Consider the following 26,388-nt stretch of genomic DNA (forward strand, 5'->3'; position numbering starts at 1 on the left):
TAATGTTATACTGTAGAGAGCGCAAATCGACGTCACTTCATGTTAAGCTGGGGGGCTAGTGGATCCATGCGCAGACACTTGACAGGCTTGAAACACCTGACACTTGGTCAACTGGAACTAGCAACAGACAACTTGCTGGCAACAACAAAGACTGGAGGATGTTGCATAAGTTTAAGTAGCTCTTAAACTCTTAAACTGAATTTAAGATCAGGCAGCCTGAAGCTGGCAGAGTAGACTCTTACTGTATAGCCCTCAAATATGACATCACTTTACAGTATGACATCATAAGTGAAATCACTAACCGTCAACAGTAACATGTCAGGTGTCATTATCATCAATTATGACATCATCACTGTGGCATCATAACATTCAACAGTGACATCATGTCAAGAGTGACATCATCAGTGAAATCATCTATACATTATGATCAATTATGACATCACACTTCCTGCTTCAACATGGGTACCAGAGACCTTTCATCCGCCTTTTATTTTCCATAGACATTTTGTAAAACTAGGGATCGCGCGCGCTACGCGGCCTTGCCCGTCCTGCAGCTCGCCGAGCTGGCCCTGCAGCTCTCGGCGGCCAACTTTCACATAATTCAGTACTCGTTGCCTGCAAAGAGTATGAGTAAGGTCCCAGGTCATTATAGAGCAAGATGATCGCTTCCACTACACAAGACTGTATTTACGCAGCCTACGTTACATATTTGCAGGAGGGGGAAGAATCTCGCACTACTGTACTGATATCCAGGATGATGACTGGTGACCGAGGGAAACGTGAGTTTGTTTACTGAGTTTGTTTACTGCGTCCCATGTAGTTTAACGAGGAGATCCCACAACTTTCTTTTAAGGGGGCACCGTGGCCAGTTCAAAACAAGGAATGACAAACTGGCCGTGTGGAGAGTTAATCTTAGAACGGGCATTACCAAACTGCGGGGCATCCACCACACTGTCTGACCATGGTATTCCTGCTCTGGAGGCCTCTTGCGACACTTGGTGCCCTACGCTCAGCGCGTTGTGCACGTGTACGTAGCGGCGGTCCTGTGTAGATGTATATGTCTTGTCTGTAACTACCGATTTTCATATGGATAATGTGCATATGTCATTATTCCTCTTTTATTAGGGGTCCAAGCACGAAGTGCGTGGATCCCTATTGTATCTGTTCCGTTTATTAGGGGTCCAAGCACGAAGTGCGTGGATCCCTATTGTATCTGTTCCGTTTATTATTATTCTTTTTATTCTCCGCTAAAACAGTATGCACGGCAAAAACCGTAAGGGGTACAGTAGCCAGACTTTGCACATAGGTTGGAAATGTGCCCCACTACTCAGAGACAAAAAATTAGCCATATTGGCCAGATGGTGGCGCTATAACAGACCATTTCGCGTTATGGTCCATATCTTCTGAACCGTGAGGCGTAGAATCAAAATTCCACTTCGGCTGTATTCCCTGGATCAATACGCATCTATCCATATAGGCCACGCCCATTTGCGTGTGCCTAGATTTTCCGCCATCTTGGACTTTCTCAAAAAAAAAAAAAACGAACTCGTCCTAGGCCATTTGCCCAAATGAGCCCACACTTTTTGTGTGTCATCTCTGGACTTCCCTGATTTAAAATCTTAGAAAGAATTTGGATACGTGAAACCGTCTTGAAATGATAAATGTTTAAACTTTTGTGTATTTACTTTTGTTCTTTTCCTGCCCTAAAAGTGTGTGGATCTCAGAAACCATACACCCCCCATCACCCAAACTTTCCACACAGGTTCACGACATCACCCACTACTCAGAGTAAAAAAATTACACCAATCCACCAGATGGTGGCGCTATAACAGCCAATTTCATGTTTGTCGGTCCATAACTTCTGAACTGCGAGCTGTAGAATCAAAATTCCACATCTACTGGTTTCCCTGGAGCATCATGTATCTAACCCACTAGGCCACGCCCATTTCTGTGTGGTAGATTTTCCGCCATTTTGAATTTGATCAAAAACCTACTTTTGCGAGCTCCTCCTAGACCGTTTGGCCAAATCACACTGTTGGGGATATTTTACCAGATGGAGCGCTTGGTTGTAAGACAAGCTTCCCCAGGCTCTTTTACCAAGATCGTAAACCACTCAGACTCAAAGATAGACAGGACTCGAGTTCTCAGTTTTACTTGCTGAACAAGGAGACAGTGTCGAGCGGCACCTCTGCCCGTCTCCAAAACACTTCTGCTCTCCACGCTCCGTGCTTAGTCTTTTATTTACTATAACTCGTGGTTTACACATGAAGCAACATGAAGAAATGATCCTCCCAGTTCCTGTTTATCAGATAGTACACGTATGCATAATTTCAACACACATCAACAACGGTTGGACTGAACGCTGACTGCGCGAGCTGTTATTCTGCAACGTTAGATGAAGACTTCCTCATTTTAAAGCACAGCACGCACAAGTGAACATCCTTTTTACATAGGTCATCTCATTTTGACAGAAACACACACATGACTGTTCCATTCCTGCACAAGCTGTAAAATATATAGGTCACAGTGCAGTAAACCGTTCAGTCAGCAGAGTGGCAGAAAACAGCCAACAGATAAAACATGATTAAGCAAATATGAAAAACACTTCTTCAAACCCTAACAATCCCTACTTTTTTTTCATTTTTACCTTATACATTTGTTTCTCTCATATTCAGATGCAGGTTAACTTGTTATTCACATTTTCTAACCTCATCGTCATTTATAAAACATAAGTACTTGGCTTTACAGTTTGGTTTGATCGTTGGGACGTGTGTAATCTTCTTGTACTGCTTCCACTTGCTGCAACATGACATATTGTACAAATGCATTTGACACCAGCCGGGTTGTCAAAACTTTAACACCTGAAATGCAACAAGCCATAAATATGCATATCACGATAATTACACACAGGACGATGATTCCTCCTCTGATCAGCCTCTGGACCCAGCTGCCCGACCACAACCAGCTGAACCAGTCATAGGTAGTACCAGCATGGTCTGCGGTCATGGCTTTCTGCAGAGCCAGCAGTCGGTCCATCGCAGCAGTCATATTCGGGGAATGTACTTCATCAGTAATGTATGTACAACAAGTTGTATTCAATAGCACACAGGTCCCTCCTGAAGCAGCTGTGAGCAAGTCTAAGGCCATTCGGTTTTGCATCACCATAGTGCGTAGTGCGCTAATTTCACGATTTTGGGCAGATTCAATTATTATGGACGCATTCATAAACACGCCCAGGCGGTAATCAACCGTCTCAAGTCTTAACATGTTCTTGGCCACGCCTACCCAAGGGAACAGAGCTAGCATGACTTTGGTACCTTGATTCCAATGCTTAAATTCAGCTGGAACATCTGTCCCATAAATCGAATCATGTGGTTTGAACTGGGGCACCTCCCTCTTCCTGCGCAGACCAGTCGGGGTTCCAGTTTTGCTCTCGGTCCCCAGGAAGAAGGTGTGGTCTGATACAAAAATGGGTGTGCACATTCCTGTCCAATTTACAGGTAACACAGGATATGCATTAACCCCACACAGCCACCAGCCCCCCATCACCCAAAATGTGCCATTTGATGCCGCATCAGACTTTACTGGGGCGCCTTCCCCTTGCGTAAGGGCACGGTTATCCACACAGTCTGAAAAGGAAAGGTTTCCCACGGGAATAGACCCAATTGTCTGCCGGTAACACATAGCGTGTCTACCTACTTTCCCTTCCATAATCACTCTCTGGGGGCGCATTCTTCCTTTTTGGGGACGAATGGTCAGGTTAAAGTTTACCCAAAACTCTAAATCACATACTCCCTTCTTTAAGCCTGTGCTATAGGGGTCTGTGTCATTGACTATGATGCGGTAGGATTGGTAACCTACCCCTGCCATGCTGGCAAAACACTTAGCCTGCGCCTTGCTCATAGCTCTCCCATAGAGAGTAACCTGGTCAGATGAGAGAGGCATTTTTGAACACACATAGCAATCATTTTTATCAAAGCTCTTTGCTAATTTATGCACATAAGCGTACCACTTATTTCTAAATCTTGGTTGTGCGTTATCTTCTTCGTCTGGGCTCCACGGGTCTTGTCGGTATGTCCACCTCTTGTCTCTGTCCGGTAGTGGACTGTCACTTGTCAGTCTGATCGTTATCAGTACCACTGTGACTGTGAACAGTCCAATTGACACCTTCCCGACCATCTCTAAATGCTAGTGGCTTCAGTTGTTTTCTTCACCGAATTGAGACTAGCGTTTATAAGAAACGCCACCCTTTGTAGTCGGACTTCCTGCCACTAACCGTCGGCTGGAGGGAAAGGTATCACCTTTTTGCAATGTGTCTGATGAATCCAAGTGTCTCTTTCAGCGATCTTCAGGGCAGTCGGAGTGGTCAGCAGGACTTTGTAGGGGCCGATCCAACGTGGACTGAACCAGCTCTTTCGCTTGATCTCTTTGATGAGGACTTCGTCACCTGGGTCCACACGAGTGTCCTGTAGGGCAGAAGAAATCTCTGGCAATTTATTTGCTCGAGCCACTGTCACTGTATATCTTTTCTGGGATCCCATGGTTTGGTATTATGACTTTGCATATAGCTTTTGCTACTGTGATGGCGTCTGCATGTTTGGCTGGGATTATTTCAACCCATTTAGAGAAAGGACATATCAGGACTAAACAATACTTATATCCTTGGCATGGATTTAGTTGAATAAAATCCATATGCAAATATTGCCAAGGAAATGATACTGCAGGGAACTTTCCTCTTGCAGGTCTCTCATTTCCCTGTGAATTATGTCTACAACATATCATACATGATCTACAAAATTGTTTTGAAAATTTTGTGTAGTTATATGTGTAGAAGTGTTTTCCTATTATCTCATTCCCCCTGTTGAGACATGGCAACGCCCATGGCTCAGGTGTGAGGCTATTTTATAGAGACTTTTCTCGCCCATTGTGCAGCGAACACGTGAATAGTGGAGTGAGCACACCGACTGTCTCTCCACATTGCAATATCTCTGCCTTGGGCCTGTTTGCATGCTTCAGTAAGAGCTATTAGTGTGTGAGGGAGCCTCCTGCTTTCACATCCTCTTTTTCTGAGCACAAACTGCCTGTACACAGAGGGGAAGTGCCATTGACACGGGATCAAGTCGCTTTGTTTGGTTCCGTGTTTTTGGGTAAGGACAGATGTCATAAATCCATTTTTGCAATCCACCATTTGTACAAACATTTTGTCATAATCAGGTAAAGCTAAGACGCACGAGCTCACTAGGCAATGTTTTGTTGTTGCAAACGCCTCATTAGCTGCAAACGTCCACTCAATCTCTTTGTTCATGGTCTTAAAAAATTAGTATTATCATAATAATAATGTACTATTTTCTTCCATGCATTCGGTCTACTAGTTGGGAGGACATATTATCTATGTGACGCCTATTATATCTATTTGTATAATCCATAGGCCATAAAATAACATTCCATATCTATACCTCTATCGGATCCACCATATCTATTTTATTGTCTCGCATTTTGGTCACAAAAGCTAATTTTACTTTGAAAATCAGTTCAGTTAAAAACGGAAACAGTTGCATTCTTAGTACTGGCTAACTTCACCCCGCAAACTAAAACATGCTGCTGCATGCATCCTGCTGGACATCAATCGGAGCCAGGAACGGAATATGATTATCCAGCAACAATTTGAAACAAATTGGGGACATATTTTACATCGGAAGACGTTAATCAGAGGAACCGCGTCAGAAACAGCACGATTTATTATCATTCAACCGAGCGCTCTCACTCTTTCCACCTCTTCTCCTCCGACTTGCATCCACTGTGAAGCCGTCTCCATTTCCGCATCGCACATTATCTCTTAACAAATCAACCGTTATTATGATTACTACAATACTACCGTGATGATGTTCAGACTCGCTTTCATGCATAGCGTGACGTATCTCATGCAATATTAATCCCGGCTTCACGGTCGTTTTACTGTAGGCTAAGTGTGAGCTGACTTCACAACAGCCTATTTACGCCCATGTCGCAGGACGGCCTAGCCGCAAATTTAGGGTGCAGGGCGTAGGCCAGACCGAGGGAAAAAATCCCACGTTTTGGCCAAGAAACATGTAATTCACGCAGTTTGATCAAATATCGATTCCTCAGAATTTGCTTGCCAAAGGCTCTTATTTTAAAATAACATTACCTCAGTGATCCCGCGCATGCAGCCAAATATAATCAATAATATAATAGGCTATAATAGGCTACAGTAACAGCAAGCCTATTCATAATGCACAGTGAAATAGCCACACCATCGCTTAATACTCGAATCGTTCTCCAATAAATTGCATAATTTGGAGGTCACATTCCATGACCAAATTTACCATTTATAACAATATCTATTTACAATTCTCTGCTCTGTAGCCGCATCTCCGCCAGACAGGCGGCGCTTCCTCACAGACTTCTCCTGCTTGAACGCCAAAGCTCACTCACACAGCAAAAGTGCCAGCACATCACACCCGCGGCCATTTGGCTGCACCCGGACCCTTGGTTAGAAGCTGCGCGCATCAACTATGGTGTATTTTCTTCCACAAACAGTTTTTTCATAAGCGTCAAATTACTGTTGATGTTAATAAAACTCCAAATCTTTTAATAATAACTATTAATACAGGCATATAAAGTCACTATACTCGCCTATCTTGATTAAATCACTATATTCCTGCGTATCACAGTTTCACTGTAAAATAGGGCGTCCCCTCATACAATGAAACTCTGCTTCGCAGTATAATACCCACTCCTTTCACAAATGAAGGTGTGTGCCTAATAACACAATTTATTTCGCTCTCTGTTATATATATATAAAATGTTCCTCTATAGGTGAGGATCATTTACCTTCATTTTCCCCCCAAAAAAATAAAAAAAATAATCTTCTTTAGGACTTTTATTCCTCATTCACCCACTTTGTGTACTTCAATTCAAGTCCACTGGTGACATTCGTATCACTCGCACATACACACTCTTTCACTTCATTCACCACAAGTACTTTCACTTCTCTTATTTTAACCTCCTCTCCAGGGAGAACTATAGTTTCTTTCAAACCTCCTTCAGGCGGAGAAACCAAACCTCCTTATGGTGGAGAAACCAATTTCTTATCAAACCTCCTTATGGCGGAGAAACCAATTTCCTTACCGTGTATCTGAGGTCTGTGGTTAGATCTGGATTCCCGTCGATCGTTTTCCTGAAGAGAAGAAGGCTGGACAGGATACCGGCCTGGGCCCGAATTCACGCCCCAGGACTTTTCAGGGTCGGCTGTTGACCCCGGCTGTCGACAGACTTGCGGTGTGTCGTTCCCTCCCTCTCTCCTGGTCAACGATGTTGGGATCCGGCTCGCAGGACCAATAATGTTGGGGATATTTTACCAGATGGAGCGCTTGGTTGTAAGACAAGCTTCCCCAGGCTCTTTTACCAAGATCGTAAACCACTCAGACTCAAAGATAGACAGGACTCGAGTTCTCAGTTTTACTTGCTGAACAAGGAGACAGTGTCGAGCGGCACCTCTGCCCGTCTCCAAAACACTTCTGCTCTCCACGCTCCGTGCTTAGTCTTTTATTTACTATAACTCGTGGTTTACACATGAAGCAACATGAAGAAATGATCCTCCCAGTTCCTGTTTATCAGATAGTACACGTATGCATAATTTCAACACACATCAACAACGGTTGGACTGAACGCTGACTGCGCGAGCTGTTATTCTGCAACGTTAGATGAAGACTTCCTCATTTTAAAGCACAGCACGCACAAGTGAACATCCTTTTTACATAGGTCATCTCATTTTGACAGAAACACACACATGACTGTTCCATTCCTGCACAAGCTGTAAAATATATAGGTCACAGTGCAGTAAACCGTTCAGTCAGCAGAGTGGCAGAAAACAGCCAACAGATAAAACATGATTAAGCAAATATGAAAAACACTTCTTCAAACCCTAACACACACAAAACTTTTTCTGGGTCATCTATGGGCTACCCCGACCTAAGGTTAGTAAAGGATTTTGGATACGTGAAACCGTTTTGAAATGATAAATCTCTAAACTTTTAATGAAACACACGCCAACACTAAATTGCCCACAACTCATTAACCGGTCAATTACAACTACTGCTGCTACTTCTGCTACCACTCCCACTACTACCAACACTACTACTACTACTATTACTACTTCTGCTACTATTACTACTACTACTACTAATACTACTACTACTACTACTACTACTACTGGAAGTTGGAATGTAGCATTTTGGGTGGGGTTAATGTGTTTTGGGGTTCTGCATCTGCTGTAGCATAATACATAGTTGGTTTAGATGTCACACAGTAATGCCCGATCCACAAAGACTTGACACCCACGTTTGAATAAAAACAAGTTTATGCCATAATAAGGTTATATCCGTGCCTTGTCATTGCTGTGGAAGGATGGTGTAGGGGTAAAGTAGCAGACACCAAAGCTGGAGGTCCTGGGTTCAAACCACGGCCAGGTAACTGTTTTATTTTTTGAAAATGTAGAATAAAGGTTAATCTGGATATAATTATGTATAACGCTGCTGAATACACACTGTGTACATAGCAGAATAACTGAATATGCCTATTTATGGTAACGTCATATTTCGACGTCCTCTTGACATTCCTGTGTAGATGTCTAAATGATCCCCAAATCGGCTGTGATTTGGCCTAGTCCTGGACGTCACTGAAAGATGATATCAGAACATCATCATGATGTAATTGTGTTTGCTGGGAGCCTTCTTTCAGATATATGAAAGGAAAAACATTCCAATACATTATTGTGTCTTCAGATGTGAAAGGTCCAAAAAGAGAATTAAATCTGAATTATCCTTGTCACTCATGTGTCCAGCTCAGTGGCCTTGTGGTCTGAATGTCCGCCCTGAGACTGGGAGGTCGTGAGTTCGATCCCCGGCCGAGTCATAGCAAAGACTATAAAAATGAGACCCATTTGCCTCCCTGCTTGGCACTCAGCATCAAAGGGTTGGAATTGGGGGGTTAGATCACCATATGATTCCCGAGCGCGGCGCTCACCGCTCCCCCAGGGGATGGGTCAAATGCGGAGAACAAATTTCACACATTGTGTGACAATCAGTGGGACTTTACCTTTACTTTACTTCCATTGTAACAGCACAACCCACACCAATTAGTTCAAACATCTCCATTCAGGGCAGACTTTTAATGTAAAGTGGTGGATTATGTGTGTAATACAGACATGTCCTTAATGGTAAATGGACTGCATGACAAGCTGCAATGCAGGGTGCTGGCTATAGTCATCAAAAGCACACACACACACACACACACACACGCACACGCGCACACACACACACACACACACGCGCACACACACACACACGTACACACACGCACACACATATACACCACACCTGCACCTAATTCTGGACTGATCACCACACACCTGCACTTAAGACGCTAATCAGCCTCTACACTCAGTGTGTGTCCGTTACTGCAGTAGAGGCTGTGTTGATGTTTCGGTCCTTTGGTGTTTATCCTCCCTTCAGATGCATTATTAAGTAAGTTGTAGTTTTGTTAGCCATTGTTGAATTGCCATTCCAAGCCATCCTGATCTTAAAGGTGAATTGCATATGTTTTTCTCTTTAGCCATGGTTAAAATATATTGTTTATTGTTTGTTTGATTGTTATATTGTTTTTTATTGCTAAACATACTACTTCCTATGACTATTTTGTCTGTTTGCACACGCACACGCACACGCGCACACACACACGCACACGCACACGCACACTAAAATGGCCACCACTGGTGTACTTCATCTCCCGGAGTGCTTCACTCACTCACTTGTGGATTGTGCCACGTGGGTGGGGAGATGGGTGGAGCTATGGCTATAAAAGAAGTGCAAAACTTGCCCCAAACCCCAGTCTGCTGCTACAGAGGTGCTGTGAGCCAGTCCAACTCATGCTGACCTTAAAGGTGAATTGCATATGTTTTTTTCTTTAGCATGGTTAAAATATATTGTTTATTGTTGCTTTAATTGATTGTTACATTGTTTGTTTATTGCTAGTTTGATGTAATTTGGATTGCTTGTTAACATTGTGTATTTGGGTAAATAATTATGTTTGTGTTCTTATCCACAGACAACATGCTGATTGCCTCACTGTCACTTTTGATGTTGGGAAAATAAAATCACCCTGCACCTTGTCCTGCTGTGTGCCTGCCATCTTTCCTTGTGGTTTTATCTGGGTCCAGTGCTGAGGGGTCACATTGCCCTCACCTGTTCATAGGTGTGACACTCATTAACCGCTCATCCTGACTGATATTTTACCACATGTTGAGCAGAGTTGCTTTAACTTAAGAACACATAATTTGATAATTGTAAACTCAGTTCACCAATGTTTACACTGCAAAATGTATCACCAATGTATTTTACATGAAACAGAAGTTGGCGGGCTTGTAATCCTGCAGTGTGACTGACATCACTCTGAGCCAATCAGAGTTGGGCTGTGGTCAGGCTCTGTACCAGGTGCACTGAATCACTGATGAATGGAGATGGTGCAAGACAGTTGGCAGTATAGAGGGAACGTTTTTTAACATCCAATTCAACTTATCTTTGAAACCTGCTGAATGAAACCTCCAAAAGCCAAATCCGTGAGTTTAAAGGGAGGTTTACACAATCTGAAATATATTTTCAATGTTATGTAAAGGGAGGTATGAAGGTAATTTGAAGTGATGGCAATGTGTTGTGATTTGAAATGTATTCCTATCTTGTGTTTTAATTAAAGCCAACTGAGATGTTAGTTTTGGCCTTAAAGGGACACTCCACCGAAAACGGAAACAATGCTTATTTATTTTGCACATCTCGCACATCCGAAAACAGTTTAGCAGGCATTCATTTAGTTTGACACTTATTGAGTTGATTTGTGAAAGGTATAGTTTGGTTTATTTGAAGTGGGGTACTATGCGGTACTTGCATGCAGTCGGTGTACTGGGTAAAGCACTCTGGACGCATCACACACAGAGATAGAACTGTACTCTAACCACAACAGGCACAGAGCTGTCTGCTGAGTGAAGTTGACCATGAGCAAAAACATACAAATAAACAAATAGATAGAATGCTTCCATACTGCTCACCTGGTGTAATCAAACTCTCCACAAGCCCTGAGATGCCAAGTTGACTTGAAAATGTCATTTACACCCTGATTCTAGCTTAAATGTTCACTGTAGCAAGGTTGTACCTTAGTTGGTGTAATTCAGCCGCTAGCTCCAGTGCACATTGCCACAGACATATACACCTATACACACACACACACACACGCCACACACACATACACACACACACACACACACACACACACACACACACACATATACACACACACACACACACACACACACACACACATATACTCACACATATACACACACATATATACACACACACATATACACACTTACACAGATATACACTAACACTACTATTACTACTGCTACTACTGCTTGAACCCGGTCAGGTCACCAAATCTCAACCAAACGTTGTGCACTTGTGCACATACCAACTCTGATTAAATGTGCAATTCAGTGTCTATATTATCTGACATACACCCCCCAAGTCACCGGAAGCTTGGACCCCGCATCGCCGCTTGCGGCTATATTTATTCTTTTTATTCTCCGCTAAAACAGTATGCACGGCAAAAACCGTAAGGGGTACAGTAGCCAGACCTTGCACATAGGTTGGAAATGTGCCCCACTACTCAGAGACAAAAAATTAGCCATATTGGCCAGATGGTGGCGCTATAACAGACCATTTCGCGTTATGGTCCATATCTTCTGAACCGTGAGGCGTAGAATCAAAATTCCACTTCGGCTGTATTCCCTGGATCAATACGCATCTATCCATATAGGCCACGCCCATTTGCGTGTGCCTAGATTTTCCGCCATCTTGGACTTTCTCAAAAAAAAAAAAAACGAACTCGTCCTAGGCCATTTGCCCAAATGAGCCCACACTTTTTGTGTGTCATCTCTGGACTTCCCTGATTTAAAATCTTAGAAAGAATTTGGATACGTGAAACCGTCTTGAAATGATAAATGTTTAAACTTTTGTGTATTTACTTTTGTTCTTTTCCTGCCCTAAAAGTGTGTGGATCTCAGAAACCATACACCCCCCATCACCCAAACTTTCCACACAGGTTCACGACATCACCCACTACTCAGAGTAAAAAAATTACACCAATCCACCAGATGGTGGCGCTATAACAGCCAATTTCATGTTTGTCGGTCCATAACTTCTGAACTGCGAGCTGTAGAATCAAAATTCCACATCTACTGGTTTCCCTGGAGCATCATGTATCTAACCCACTAGGCCACGCCCATTTCTGTGTGGTAGATTTTCCGCCATTTTGAATTTGATCAAAAACCTACTTTTGCGAGCTCCTCCTAGACCGTTTGGCCAAATCACACAAAACTTTTTCTGGGTCATCTATGGGCTACCCCGACCTAAGGTTAGTAAAGGATTTTGGATACGTGAAACCGTTTTGAAATGATAAATCTCTAAACTTTTAATGAAACACACGCCAACACTAAATTGCCCACAACTCATTAACCGGTCAATTACAACTACTGCTGCTACTTCTGCTACCACTCCCACTACTACCAACACTACTACTACTACTATTACTACTTCTGCTACTATTACTACTACTACTACTAATACTACTACTACTACTACTACTACTACTGGAAGTTGGAATGTAGCATTTTGGGTGGGGTTAATGTGTTTTGGGGTTCTGCATCTGCTGTAGCATAATACATAGTTGGTTTAGATGTCACACAGTAATGCCCAATCCACAAAGACTTGACACCCACGTTTGAATAAAAACAAGTTTATGCCATAATAAGGTTATATCCGTGCCTTGTCATTGCTGTGGAAGGATGGTGTAGGGGTAAAGTAGCAGACACCAAAGCTGGAGGTCCTGGGTTCAAACCACGGCCAGGTAACTGTTTTATTTTTTGAAAATGTAGAATAAAGGTTAATCTGGATATAATTATGTATAACGCTGCTGAATACACACTGTGTACATAGCAGAATAACTGAATATGCCTATTTATGTTAACGTCATATTTCGACGTCCTCTTGACATTCCTGTGTAGATGTCTAAATGATCCCCAAATCGGCTGTGATTTGGCCTAGTCCTGGACGTCACTGAAAGATGATATCAGAACATCATCATGATGTAATTGTGTTTGCTGGGAGCCTTCTTTCAGATATATGAAAGGAAAAACATTCCAATACATTATTGTGTCTTCAGATGTGAAAGGTCAAAAAAGAGAATTAAATCTGAATTATCCTTGTCACTCATGTGTCCAGCTCAGTGGCCTTGTGGTCTGAATGTCCGCCCTGAGACTGGGAGGTTGTGAGTTCGATCCCCGGCCGAGTCATAGCAAAGACTATAAAAATGAGACCCATTTGCCTCCCTGCTTGGCACTCAGCATCAAAGGGTTGGAATTGGGGGGTTAGATCACCATATGATTCCCGAGGGCGGCGAACGCTGCCGCTCACCGCTCCCCCAGGGGATGGGTCAAATGCGGAGAACAAATTTCACACATTGTGTGACAATCAGTGGGACTTTACCTTTACTTTAGTTCCATTGTAACAGCACAACCCACACCAATTAGTTCAAACACCTCCATTCAGGGCAGACTTTTAATGTAAAGTGGTGGATTATGTGTGTAATACAGACATGTCCTTAATGGTAAATGGACTGCATGACAAGCTGCAATGCAGGGTGCTGGCTATAGTCATCAAAAGCAATTTCAGGGATAAAACCATCAACGTTCTGTAGTGGACGCCACTATGCCCTATGGTTTGATGTGTGTGTGGGAAAGACTCAATGACAACTGAAAATTCTGATTTCAGAACACAAAAGCTCCATCATGAGACAAGAACTAACCTCTCCTGTTGCAAAACACGTTCTTGAACACAGCCACGCAATCTCCAGCTAACATTTCCAAGATATTGAAAAAGTTCATGAAACACCGCAAAATAAGGAGGCAACATGTGGGGTTTTAATTACTATTACTGACTTAACTGTCTGAAGTTGAAAATTGTTCATCCCACATGGGGTTTGAACTTTGAGCCACAATAGTTTTTAGCTAGCATAAGTCATGAGCTTTACCAAGTGAGCTATCCAGACTGTTGTATTTGACTTTGTAGACCATATTATATGTATCTGCAGAGCCAGAGAAGTACTTGTCGTATTGACAGTATGTTCTACCCAAATACCAATTTCTGTCCAGATACTTAAAGGGATATTGTACACAAAAACTGCTTTCTATCCAAGTACTACTTCAAGTTTCAAGACATCACCCACTACTCAGAGGAAAAAATTACACCAACCCACCAGATGGTGGCGCTATAACAGCCAACCACCACTACTACTGCTGCTGCTGCTACTACTACTACTACTATTGGCTACTAGTGGCGGCTGTGGCTCAGGAGGTAGAGCGGGTTGTCCACTAATTAGAAGGTTGGTGGTTCGTTCCCCGGCTCCTCCAGTCCGCACGTCGAAGTGTCCTTGGGCAAGACACTGAACCCCAAATTGCTCCCGATGGCTGTGCCAGCACCCTGCGTGGCAGCTGGCCGCCTTCGGTGTGTGAATGGGTGAATGTAGGCACATTGTAAAGCGCTTTGGATAAAATCGCTATATAAATGCAGTCCATTTACCATTTACTATTCTTAGTACTTCTGCTGCTACTACTGCTACCACTCCCTCTACTACCAACACTATTACTACTACTGCTACTACTACTACTACTAGTACTGCTTGGAAACCGTCAGGTCACCGGATCTCAACCAAACTTTGTTTACTTGTGCACATACCAAGTCTGAATAAATGTGCACTATCTGACATATACCCCCCAAGTCACCGGAAGCTTGGACCCCGCATCGCCGCTTGCGGCTATATTTATTATTTTTATTCTCCGCTAAAACAGTATGCACGTCAGAAACCATAAGGCCGCCAGTAGCCAGACTTTGCACATAGGTTGGAAATGTGCCCCACTACTCAGAGACAAAAAATTTGCCATATTGACCAGATGGTGGCGCTATAACAGACCATTTCACGTATTGGACCATAACTGCTGAACCGTGAGGCGTAGAATCAAAATTCCACATCTGCTGGATTCCCTGGATCAATACGCATCTATCCATATAGACCACGCCCATTTAAGTCTGCTAGATTTTCCGCCATCTTGGACTTTCTAAAAAAAAAAAAAAACGAACTCGTCCTAGGCCATCTGCCCGAATGAGCGCAAACTTTTTGTGTGTCATCTCTGGACTTCCCTGATTAAAAATCTTAGAAAGAATTTGGATACGTGAAACCGTCTTGAAATGATAAATGTTTAAACTTTTGTGTATTTACTTTTGTTCTTTTCCTGCCCTAAAAGTGTGTGGATCTCAGAAACCATACACCCCCCATCACCCAAACTTTCCACACAGGTTCACGACATCACCCACTACTCAGAGTAAAAAAATTACACCAATCCACCAGATGGTGGCGCTATAACAGCCAACCACCACTACTACTGCCGCTGCTGCTACTACTACTACTACTATTCTTAGTACTTCTGCTGCTACTATTGCTACCACTCCCACTACTACCAACACTACTACTACTACTATTACTACTACTGCTACTACTACTACTACTAGTACTGCTTGGAAACCGTCAGGTCACCGGATCTACACACACACACACACACACACACACACACACACACGCACACGCGCACACACACACACACGCGCACACACACACACACACGTACACACACGCACACACATATACACCACACCTGCACCTAATTCTGGACTGATCACCACACACCTGCACTTAAGACGCTAATCAGCCTCTACACTCAGTGTGTGTCCGTTACTGCAGTAGAGGCTGTGTTGGTGTTTCAGTTGGTGTTTATCCTCCCTTCAGATGCATTATTAAGTAAGTTGTAGTTTTGTTAGCCATTGTTGAATTGCCATTCCAAGCCATCCTGATCTTAAAGGTGAATTGCATATGTTTTTCTCTTTAGCCATGGTTAAAATATATTGTTTATTGTTTGTTTGATTGTTATATTGTTTTTTATTGCTAAACATACTACTTCCTATGACTATTTTGTCTGTTTGCACACGCACACGCACACGCGCACACACACACGCACACGCACACGCACACGCACACGCACACTAAAATGGCCACCACTGGTGTACTTCATCTCCCAGAGTGCTTCACTCACTCACTTGTGGATTGTGCCATGTGGGTGGGGAGATGGGTGGAGCTATGGCTATAAAAGAAGTGCAAAACTTGCCCCAAACCCCAGTCTGCTGCTACAGAGGTGCTGTGAGCCAGTCCAACTCATGCTGACCTTAAAGGTGAATTGCATATGTTTTTTTCTTTAGCATGGTTAAAATATATTGTTTATTGTTGCTTTAATTGATTGTTACATTGTTTGTTTATTGCTAATTTGATGTCATTTGGATTGCTTGTTAACATTGTGTATTTGGGTAAATAATTCTGTTTGTGTTCTTATCCACAGACAACATGCTGATTGCCTCACTGTCACTTTTGATGTTGGGAAAATAAAATCACCCTGCACCTTGTCCTGCTGTGTGCCTGCCATCTTTCCTTGTGGTTTTATCTGGGTCCAGTGCTGAGGGGTCACATTGCCCTCACCTGTTCATAGGTGTGACACGCATTAACCGCTCATCCTGGCTGATATTTTACCACATGTTGAGCAGAGTTGCTTTAACTTAAGAACACATAATTTGATAATTGTAAACCCAGTTCACCAATGTTTACACTGCAAAATGTATCACCAATGTATTTTACATGAAACAGAAGTTGGCGGGCTTGTAATCCTGCAGTGTGACTGACATCAATCTGAGCCAATCAGAGTTGGGCTGTGGTCAGGCTCTGTACCAGGTGCACTGAATCACTGATGAATGGAGATGGTGCAAGACAGTTGGCAGTATAGAGGGAACGTTTTTTAACATCCAATTCAACTTATCTTTGAAACCTGCTGAATGAAACCTCCAAAAGCCAAATCCGTGAGTTTAAAGGGAGGTTTACACAATCTGAAATATATTTTCAATGTTATGTAAAGGGAGGTATGAAGGTAATTTGAAGTGACGGCAATGTGTTGTGATTTGAAATGTATTCCTATCTTGTGTTTTAATTAAAGCCAACTGAGATGTTAGTTTTGGCCTTAAAGGGACACTCCACCGAAACAATGCTTATTTATTTTGCACATCTCGCACATCCGAAAACAGTTTTGCAGGCATTCATTTAGTTTGACACTTATTGAGTTGATTTGTGAAAGGTATAGTTTGGTTTATTTGAAGTGTGGTACTATGCGGTACTTGTAATGTCTAAACTTTTAATGCCACCTGCTGTGACACCCCCCCCCCATTCCCACACACACACACACACGTGTGAGCCACCTAATTGACTCAGGGCTTGGAGACTCGGACTCAAATTCCCATAATCCATCACTCCCTGGGTGGCTATTCACATGCAACCCCCACCATTCTGAATGAAGGACGCCACTTCGAAAAAGTAAGTCTACTATCTTTTTTTGCACCCTATGCCACAGTAGTGACATTAGATAAAACATACAATATCATGCAAAAACAAAATGCCACCTACTGAACCTTGGCCTTGAATCTTTGAATTTGAATTACATACTCCAGATTTTCTAAAGTCAACCTATATGCAAATAGTGTCATGTCAATGTGAAGTTATGAAAGCTAAACATACTACTTCCTATGACTAATTTGTCTGTTTATGCCATGCTCTTCCACAGATCAACATCACTTGCAAAGTAATCAAACTGGTAAAACCCACAACTGAAGCAACAACCTGAGCCGGCACCACCATGAATACAACAACCTTCCTCCTCATTGACGCAACTGGAACCATTGACCTAGCTGTGTGGGGGTACTGTAAACCTGACATTGACGACTGGTACCACCTGACCAACCTATCCATACATGCATACAAACCAATACATATCTGACAACCACCCCAACCACAACATCAACACCCACCACTGCACTTGAATCATACACAGAACCACCACCACCCACCACTCAAAGCATCTATGGTGAAGTCTCTTCTGCCACCGTCACAAACAAGTACTTCTGTTTTTGGCACCTATCACTACTGTAAACTTTGACTCACTCACATACAAATGTCACAAATGCAATCAACGCCATAAAACAGAAACCGCAAAACACATATCCAATTCTCTGTCCATCAATAACCAGGAAACATCATACACCATCCCACTTGCACTTATCACACCACTGCTTACAAAATCACCAACTCAAATGACTACAGACGAAATGGAAGAAGCTATCCTCATGCTCAATCACATCTGAGTTGACATAATAGACAAATCATAGCCCTGACTCAGACTTGACTCCAAGACTCGACAGTCCCTCCACACAGTCCAGAAACCCCGACTCAGCCCCACACAAGGACAAATGGATTGATATATTTATTTTTACTTTAAGTTTTTCATTTCATAAAAACTATTATTTGCAATAAAAACTTATTGTTTGAATCATATATCTGCCTCCTTTGCTGTCTTTTGTCCCAGTTTTTTATGCATTATATCCTAACTCCTTTAGTCAACCTTGAGCTTACACTTTTATTGCCAACTTGTAGATGTCCACTGTGCCCAAGCTTACCCTTTTAAAACATCTGAATAACAGACAAGTAACTTGTTAACTGATAACCTATTAAGCCACTAACAGTTTGACTTAAAGGGTGATTTACACAACCTGAATATTAATCTTGTTATACTGTACCTATACAGAGACACTATGAATGTACCATGTGGAGTATCTAGTAATAGTTAGGATTTTACATTAATTTCAAGACAAATGGTTCAAATTCTGGCCTTGTGCTTATGCAGACCAGATTTATGACTACCACCACTACTACAAAAGCATTGGCTTTTCATTGTGACAACCAATTACTTAGATCACCATTCAGGAACAGTTTGTTTAATCCTTTCCTCACTGAGCACATCTATAACCATGATCAGAAGTGTACAGTAGAAGCAGCACACTATCTTCATCCAATGGACTCGGAACACCACAAAAGCAACACCTCAGTAAGCTGTCCACTCATGGCTAACACATCTAAGCTTATCAGGAAGCTAGGATTTGAAATTATGACAGTTTGCCTAGAAAAAGTCCATTGCTTAATAAGCCTCTTTGACAGCCACCATTTGGCTTACCACCACCACTGCTACTTACTACATATTACTTGCAAACTTGGTACACTTGTGCACATATCAACTCTGACTAAATGTGCAATTCAGTGTCTATATTATCTGACATATAACCCCCAAGTCACCAGAAGCTTGGACCCCGCATCGCCGCTTGCGGCTATATTTTTCTTTGTATCTTAAAAAAAAACAGATTGAAACAATCTGAGAAAGAATCTGTTGTTTACATTGTTGAAAAACACAAATAAAAAGAGTTTTGAAAAAAAGTTTCCTATCCTACAGTATAAAGCTAAATCAATCCCGAAATAGACAGATTAGAGGAAACTAGGCGTTTTTACCATCAAAATAAAAGCAGAAATCTATAACTGGGTAAATAAAAACAAACTGTAAACACAACTGTCCACTCACTATGGGTTAAAATTGACTTTTAACTGCAGTGTTCTATGTGTTCTGTGTATTTTGGATCACACACAAAAATACAACATGTATTAAGGTACCAGACGTTTGTTTTATTCTGGCACACTTGACTTGCTCTGAGTTTTTTGCGGCTTCAGTCTGCATGCGGATCGTTATCACAAACGCTGTGTATAAGCACGAAATCAAAGGCAAGAACGCAACAACAGTTTGCCATTTTATGCAGAGACCGGTGTCGTCTAAACATGGCCTTAATGGCCGAATGTAACTGAGTAAAAGTAATATATATTGTATTGCAAACGTCTTGAGTAAGAGTCAAAGGTATTAGGAGTACTACTAAAAGTAGTATGAGTACTACCCACCTCTGCCGCCTGGGCATCCAGCCCCTGGTCTGGAGGAGCCTGCGTTGGATCTGGGCCAGAGCTGTAGCCGGATGTGGGCCGGGCCGCAGAGCCGTACGGTGTCAGGGAACAGCTGTGACTGGGGGACGAGTGATGCATGGAGGAGGTCTGATGACCGCTGCTGAAGAACACGTCTTTAGCCAGGTGCGGGTCACTGAAGGAGGGATACCGAGACACGTCTTTAGCCAGGTGCGGGTCACTGAAGGAGGGATACCGAGAGAGGTGGTAGGCCAGGGATGAGGCCTGGGACGGGACTGAAGCCAGTCCTTGTCTCTGGGTGTGAGGCCTGAACACAAATAAAACAGGCACTGACAGTGAAACTAAGGATGATAATAATAATAATAATAATAATAATAATAATAATAATAATAATAATAATAATAATAATAAATTATAAAACATATTTTTAAAATCTGAATAAAATGTCTCAACCAGATTTGTATTCTTACAATGTCAGTAGTATGAGCAGATGGGAAGCGTTTACCTTCCCTCAGTCTACCCTACAGGGAGAGCTCCCAGTTCATTCTCTGGCAAAACGCTCTGTTGCGGAAGCTCTGCTCGAGGCTGTCGAGGTGGCTTCCAGGGCAGCTGTTATTGTTTATTTTTATTTTTTAACTATGCCCACATTAACGAGCCTTAATGACTTGCAGCTGGCAGGGGCAGAGTTTCTGCAGGCAGACAAACGGAGGATATTTCTCCATGTGGAAAACATATAGAGAAGCTAAACACTGCCCATCTGCTTATATTACCGAGGTTATAATGATATACAAAGTGGGTTGATAATCGGCAAAGCCTCGCTTTAAGGTCTTCCCCATAGACAACCAGTGTAGCACTGATCAATTCGACTCTTCTAATTATATATATATATTTATATATATATATATAAAATATCAGGAAACAATGTGTCCGTCTAACACTTGACATACACATTGTGTAGTAAAGGTAAATGAAGCTGACCTGAGTGCAGGCTGGTAGCCGGAGGGTGTGCTGGCTGGAGGGTAGTAAGTGGAGCTGGTCTGAGGTAAGCAGTGGTAGAGGGTATCTGGGTAGGAAGGGCAGGGGCTGGGCTGGGCAATAGTACTGAGCGCAGAGGAGGTGGAGGAAGAGGAGGTGGTGACGGGGCGGCCGGCCATGGGCCCCTGGTTGATGACGGAGCCTCGGTGCACCAGCGCTGCTGGAGAGATAGGGGGCGTCATCAAGGGGCCGCTGACCTGAGAGAAGTCCATCTGACCACCTGTGGGCATAAAGGAGAAAAGGGACATGTAAGAGCTAGAGCAGCCATTCCCAACCTGTGGACCATGAAGGTATTGCAAGTGGGCCACCAAATATTGTGGACCAAAAAACAAACAAAAATATTTTCTTTAAATCAGCTTTTTTTTTTTTTTTTACGTTTTGGCCCGAGTTAAATGTTCTATGGTCTCTCCTGTTTCTAAATATAGCTGACCCGTTTGGTTTGAACAAGTAAAACTATTTTTATAAGCATTTTACTAAATGTCTATGGGAAAATAAATGGCGGATGAAAATCTCTGGCACGCATGCTGAAGCAGGAAGTGACGTTCACTTTGGCTCTCTATTATGTATGAGAATGCCTTTCTCCATTGTAGTTGGATGATACCGTTATTTAATCATTTGTTAATTAGCCTTTTGCAGACAGACCCTCACCTTTAGTTTCTGATTTCTGTGTGGTGCTGATGGACAGCTCCTTTCATCGTTAAAATAAAAAGTGCTCTGAGAACATATTATTCGGCCTCCGTATGGTTTACGCTCGGATCAGATCCGGGCCGCAACATTTTTTTATATTTTCAAGTGGGCCATGAGTCGGAAAAGGTTGGGAACCGCTGGTCGCAGGGGCGGAGCAACCCTATCAGCCCACGGGGGGGAGGCCCCCCCCCCCAAAAAATAAGTTTTTTTTTCCAATTAACACATTCACTGCCAGCCGTTTTTCAATACTGTAGTTAGCTTCTGCCAAGGTTTTTTTTTGAGGATTCTGGCTCATCTTTCAAGAGCCGAGGATTCTTTTCTGTTAGGATTTTGTGAACACACAATATCTCAAAAGAACTAATAGAATGTGTGCTTTCTCTGTCTAAAAGAGTTAGTTTGTAGAGTTAGTAGTTATGTAAGCATTAGCAGTTGAATACAGCATGGTTTCAGCGTCTGAAAATTTATTCTGAGATAAATGGCTTTTTGTGAAATTCGATAGAACAGTCACTTTAACCATTCATTTTTGGCATCAGTAAGACGTCAGACATCTAAACAATAGTTTTGAACAGTAATTTCCTCCATAACAGCAGGAAACACCCCTCTCCTTCAAACTCCTCCCTCCGTGTGTGTCTTCTTGGCTGCAGCGGGCGTGTCACAAGCTCGTTTCTGCTGCTGTAACCTCGCGTCACCAGGCTCACTGCTTTGCTGCTGCTCCTGTCTGCTGGCGGCCGCTGGGCAAGTCTGGATGGGCTCGCTCGTTTCTTGCGGTTTCGGTTGAGAGCTTTGATGAAGCTTTTGCGATTCTGGTCTTATTTATGCTGCGTGTTTCAAAGTGTGTTCCACCCGTAATCTATTATGCAAATTTGCAATCCCTCACCGCCAGCAATCAGCGTGAAAGCGAAAGCGTTTTCGCCAATCCATTCTACAGTATGAGAATGGTTTCATCGCGCATTCCCCTGCAGTTTTGGCTCTGCTTTTCCTAGTTTGGAGGGCACTGTCGCCACTTAGTGGGTCGGTGGAATGGGTTGTACACGTTCGGTAGCTCCAATAATTTTATAGGAGACGTGGGGGGCGTTGATCCACGTCCCACCGTCAATTTTTTTTTTTTTTTTTTAAGACGAGATATCTCGTCATTGGCAGTCAACCGTTGGATTTTGTAAGACGAGATATCTCGTCATTGGCAGTGAACGTGTTAAGGCCGGCAGCGAAGAAAAATTTGCCTTTTTTGCATGTTTGAATCTGTTTTAGCCATATTTAGTGGAATATCTCATTTTAAACACACCAATGTTATTGTCTATTGATTGAATTGCTCTCACATTCAGGCCTAGCCTGGCCTGGCATGCAAAAAAAATGGGGGGCGTGGGCCCGGGGCGGGTGCACCCTCTGCCCCGGTGTACGCTCCGCTACTGGCTGCTCGTTAATACTGTTGGTGCATAGCGTAACAATGTGATACAGACTGTGCCGCATGGAAGTAGGACGCAAGATTTGGTATCGGTCGATAAAGGCTTTCAAATTAAATACTGTATCGGTGTTGGGCCGAAACCAACATTTCTGCCGATATGACAGGCTGATCAAATTACGCTTTAATTAGAAAATGTTACATAAATAAATAAAAAAAGATGGTATGTTTTACACAACATAAGCTGAAGTAGTGCTCTTATTTTGCCCAGTGAATGTGCACATTTTGAAAAGCATTGTAGGCCTATTTATGTCTGCATCTGCCAGTGGGCCGTCACATTATTAGTAATGTGTTACTACATGTGTCGCTACTACAGGAGCGACTTGATGTTCTCTGAAATTAGGTGGGGAAAAATGTGCGCATAGATCGGCATCGACAATTGGCCAAAAGAGTTGGTAAAATATCGGCATATCGATATAGGCAAAAAATCCAACATCGTGCATGTCTAAAGTATCACCGTAGACAGTGAGGTCTTTCAATTTCATTTTTGGAAAAAAAAATTGAAAAGTTATATTAAGTTTGTGCTTCTCTATAGCGTGACATCTATCTGGAAACAGATTTTTACCTGAAACTGTGAACCCAGCAGGCTCCGCCCCCTGGTAGAAAACCATGCTGGTTTCCAGACCCTGCTGTTGATTGGACAGAGACATGTAGGCATGTTCTGCCAGAGACTCATTCTTCACCGATTGGTCAATAATGCCAGCGTTGGACTTATTACGATTGGCTAGGAAGCAGGAACTAGGTGAGGCCATGAACGCAGCTTTACTGGCATCTGAAAGTGAAAAACCAAGGTTTATCAAACATTTTCATATCACAGACCCCAAATAGACCCACATTACATTACAAATGCCCATTTGAGATTTCAGATTTAGTCTCAGAGATCCATAGGGAAATATTTTAGTTGAGGATTTAGTGCTGAACTGTCTACTACACTATAGAGTACTATAGGGATGACTGTTGATGTCTATTTTTGTAGGCTTCTGATAGTTAGCAGAGACAGGTGAAACTTTCTGACAGCTCCTCACAGCAAAGTCTGTTCACCTCGTTTTTTCTTTTGTTTATTATTACAGGCAGTAATGGCAGCATACAAACAACAACTCTGCGGTTTTTTATTGCTGTCATTACCATCGCTATTTTGTAATGGAACAGAAACGACAATAAGGCTGTTACTAGTTGTCAGCTGCTGCAGCGAATAAGGTCTATTCCAGGAGTGTCTGTATGTCTGTATGTGTCATGCCCCTGACATTATCAGTGATGTCATAAGATGATTTTGGTCAAGAATGATTTCACTCATGACATCACTGATGCTGTCATAGTCATATACATTGTGACATCATCAGTGGGACAAAAACAATGTACCCATGGGGGGGGGGGGGGGGTGAATGAGGAAGCATTATGTATGAACGGGGGAAGGGGAACAGGTAGATGTACCCATGGGGGGTCATGAACGGGGGAAGGGGAACAGGTAGATGTACCCATGGGGGGGTACATCTACATTTATGACAGTGATGTCATAGATTCGCGCATGCACACACACACACACACACAAAGTCCCAGTGATGATGTCATCAGTGATGTCATAAATTGTGACATCATCAGTGATGTCAGAGGGATTGTGACATCACACACACACACACACACACACAAGAGACAGACACACATGCACGCAGAGACATGATGTATGAACGGGGGACGCACACGCACACAGTCCCAGTGATTATCTCATCAGTGATGTCTTAAATTGTGACATCATCATCAGTGATGTCATAAAAGCAGTTGTGACATCATCAGTGATGTCATAAGAGTCAAGACATCATCAGTGGGACAGTGATGTCATAAGAGCAAAATCAAGTCCCAGGGGCAGACACTGAAAGAAGTGGGAGTCTGGCTTCAGACCCCCGTCTTCAGCCATGGACAACTGTATGTTGCCAGCTCCAGGACAGGTGATCCAGCATCCCTGAAGTATGCCATCAAGGAGCAGCCATATGCGGCCTGCATATGCGCGATGCCTAGTTATATACGTATAAGTGGCAAGAGTGAACTCAATTACAGTGAAATTAAAAACTATTCCTCGTTTTGCTGGGCCCCAGGAGAATTCCAGGAGCCCCTGGAATTCTGTAACTTAAGGAAATTACAGTCAAATGAACCTCTCTTTCTCCTCAAATCTAGCGGAGGCAAGCTAAGAAATCTGTTGACACAAAACGAATTCCAGAGTTTTGCTCCATCCTGGATGTATCTCAGCTCTCTTTACCTGCTACATCCTGGATGTATCTCAGCTCTCTTTACCTGCTACATCCTGGATGTATCTCAGCTCTCTTTACATCCTGGATGTATCTCAGCTCTCTTTACCTGCGTTCCTCATGTATCTGTCCAGGAGGTTCTGCAGGTCCTGCTCCTTGTCGTTATTGAACTGAGTTTCCAGAGCGAGCAGGATGTATTCGTCCAACAGCATCCGGATCAAATGGAACGATCCTGCCAACGGCAAAACGCAAACGTGACAGAAGGTTAGTGAAGAAAAGGCCACTATATACCTGATACTGAGCTTCTCCATCAAGACACTCATTGTATTTGTAAAGTTGACATAGAATCCTATAATAAAAGGTGGATGGGCGGGGCCAGTCGGCCGGCCGCGAAAGTCGTCAGTCACGATTTGTGTCATGAAAGTGATATCAGGCCTGCCGATCCCACGCCACCCCCCCCCCACACACACACACACACACACACACACACACACACACAAAAATAACCATTGTTTCAGTGATTTTGATTAAATGCCTGAAATATGAAAGTAGGTAAATGGGGCATAAGTAGTGTACGCATGTATGTAGTGTATTGTATCATGGTACTTTGTACAACCCTATACCCTTTATGTCCTACATGTTTGTATTATGTACGCACCGTCTGTGAAAAATAATTTCCTCTCTGAGGACAAACAAAGCTATCTGTCTAAAAAAAATGATTTAAGGTCCTTCAGAGTGGATAAAGATGTATAATGTTTAAAAGAAGATATTTGAAAAAAGAAGGATAAAGAAGTTTTAAAATCTTAAAGAATGTAGGATAAAGTTATGCCCAAGTGGAGCATACAACAATAATATAGTAATAATGGCAATAATAATGGGAAGGGGGGGGGAGGCGCAGCT

The 26,388-nt window shown here is 42.8% G+C and overlaps 1 protein-coding gene across 1 annotated transcript in view; it reads right to left on the reverse strand.

Annotated features, from left to right (window-relative positions):
* rfx6 (regulatory factor X, 6) overlaps window positions 1-26,388 on the reverse strand; it is a gene marked incomplete at both ends in the record, with an annotated part of 86,698 nt that overhangs the window by 3,980 nt on the left and 56,330 nt on the right. The window contains 6 exons of the mRNA XM_083642847.1: window positions 3,391-3,458; window positions 4,277-4,466; window positions 20,050-20,374; window positions 21,046-21,322; window positions 23,814-24,020; window positions 25,598-25,720. Coding sequence (XP_083498973.1) covers window positions 3,391-3,458; window positions 4,277-4,466; window positions 20,050-20,374; window positions 21,046-21,322; window positions 23,814-24,020; window positions 25,598-25,720 — 1,190 coding nt within the window. The remainder of the gene's footprint in view (window positions 1-3,390; window positions 3,459-4,276; window positions 4,467-20,049; window positions 20,375-21,045; window positions 21,323-23,813; window positions 24,021-25,597; window positions 25,721-26,388) is intronic.

This window comes from Poromitra crassiceps, assembly GCF_964638095.1.
Source record: "Poromitra crassiceps genome assembly, chromosome: 9".
NCBI classification, from domain to species: domain Eukaryota; kingdom Metazoa; phylum Chordata; class Actinopteri; order Beryciformes; family Melamphaidae; genus Poromitra; species Poromitra crassiceps.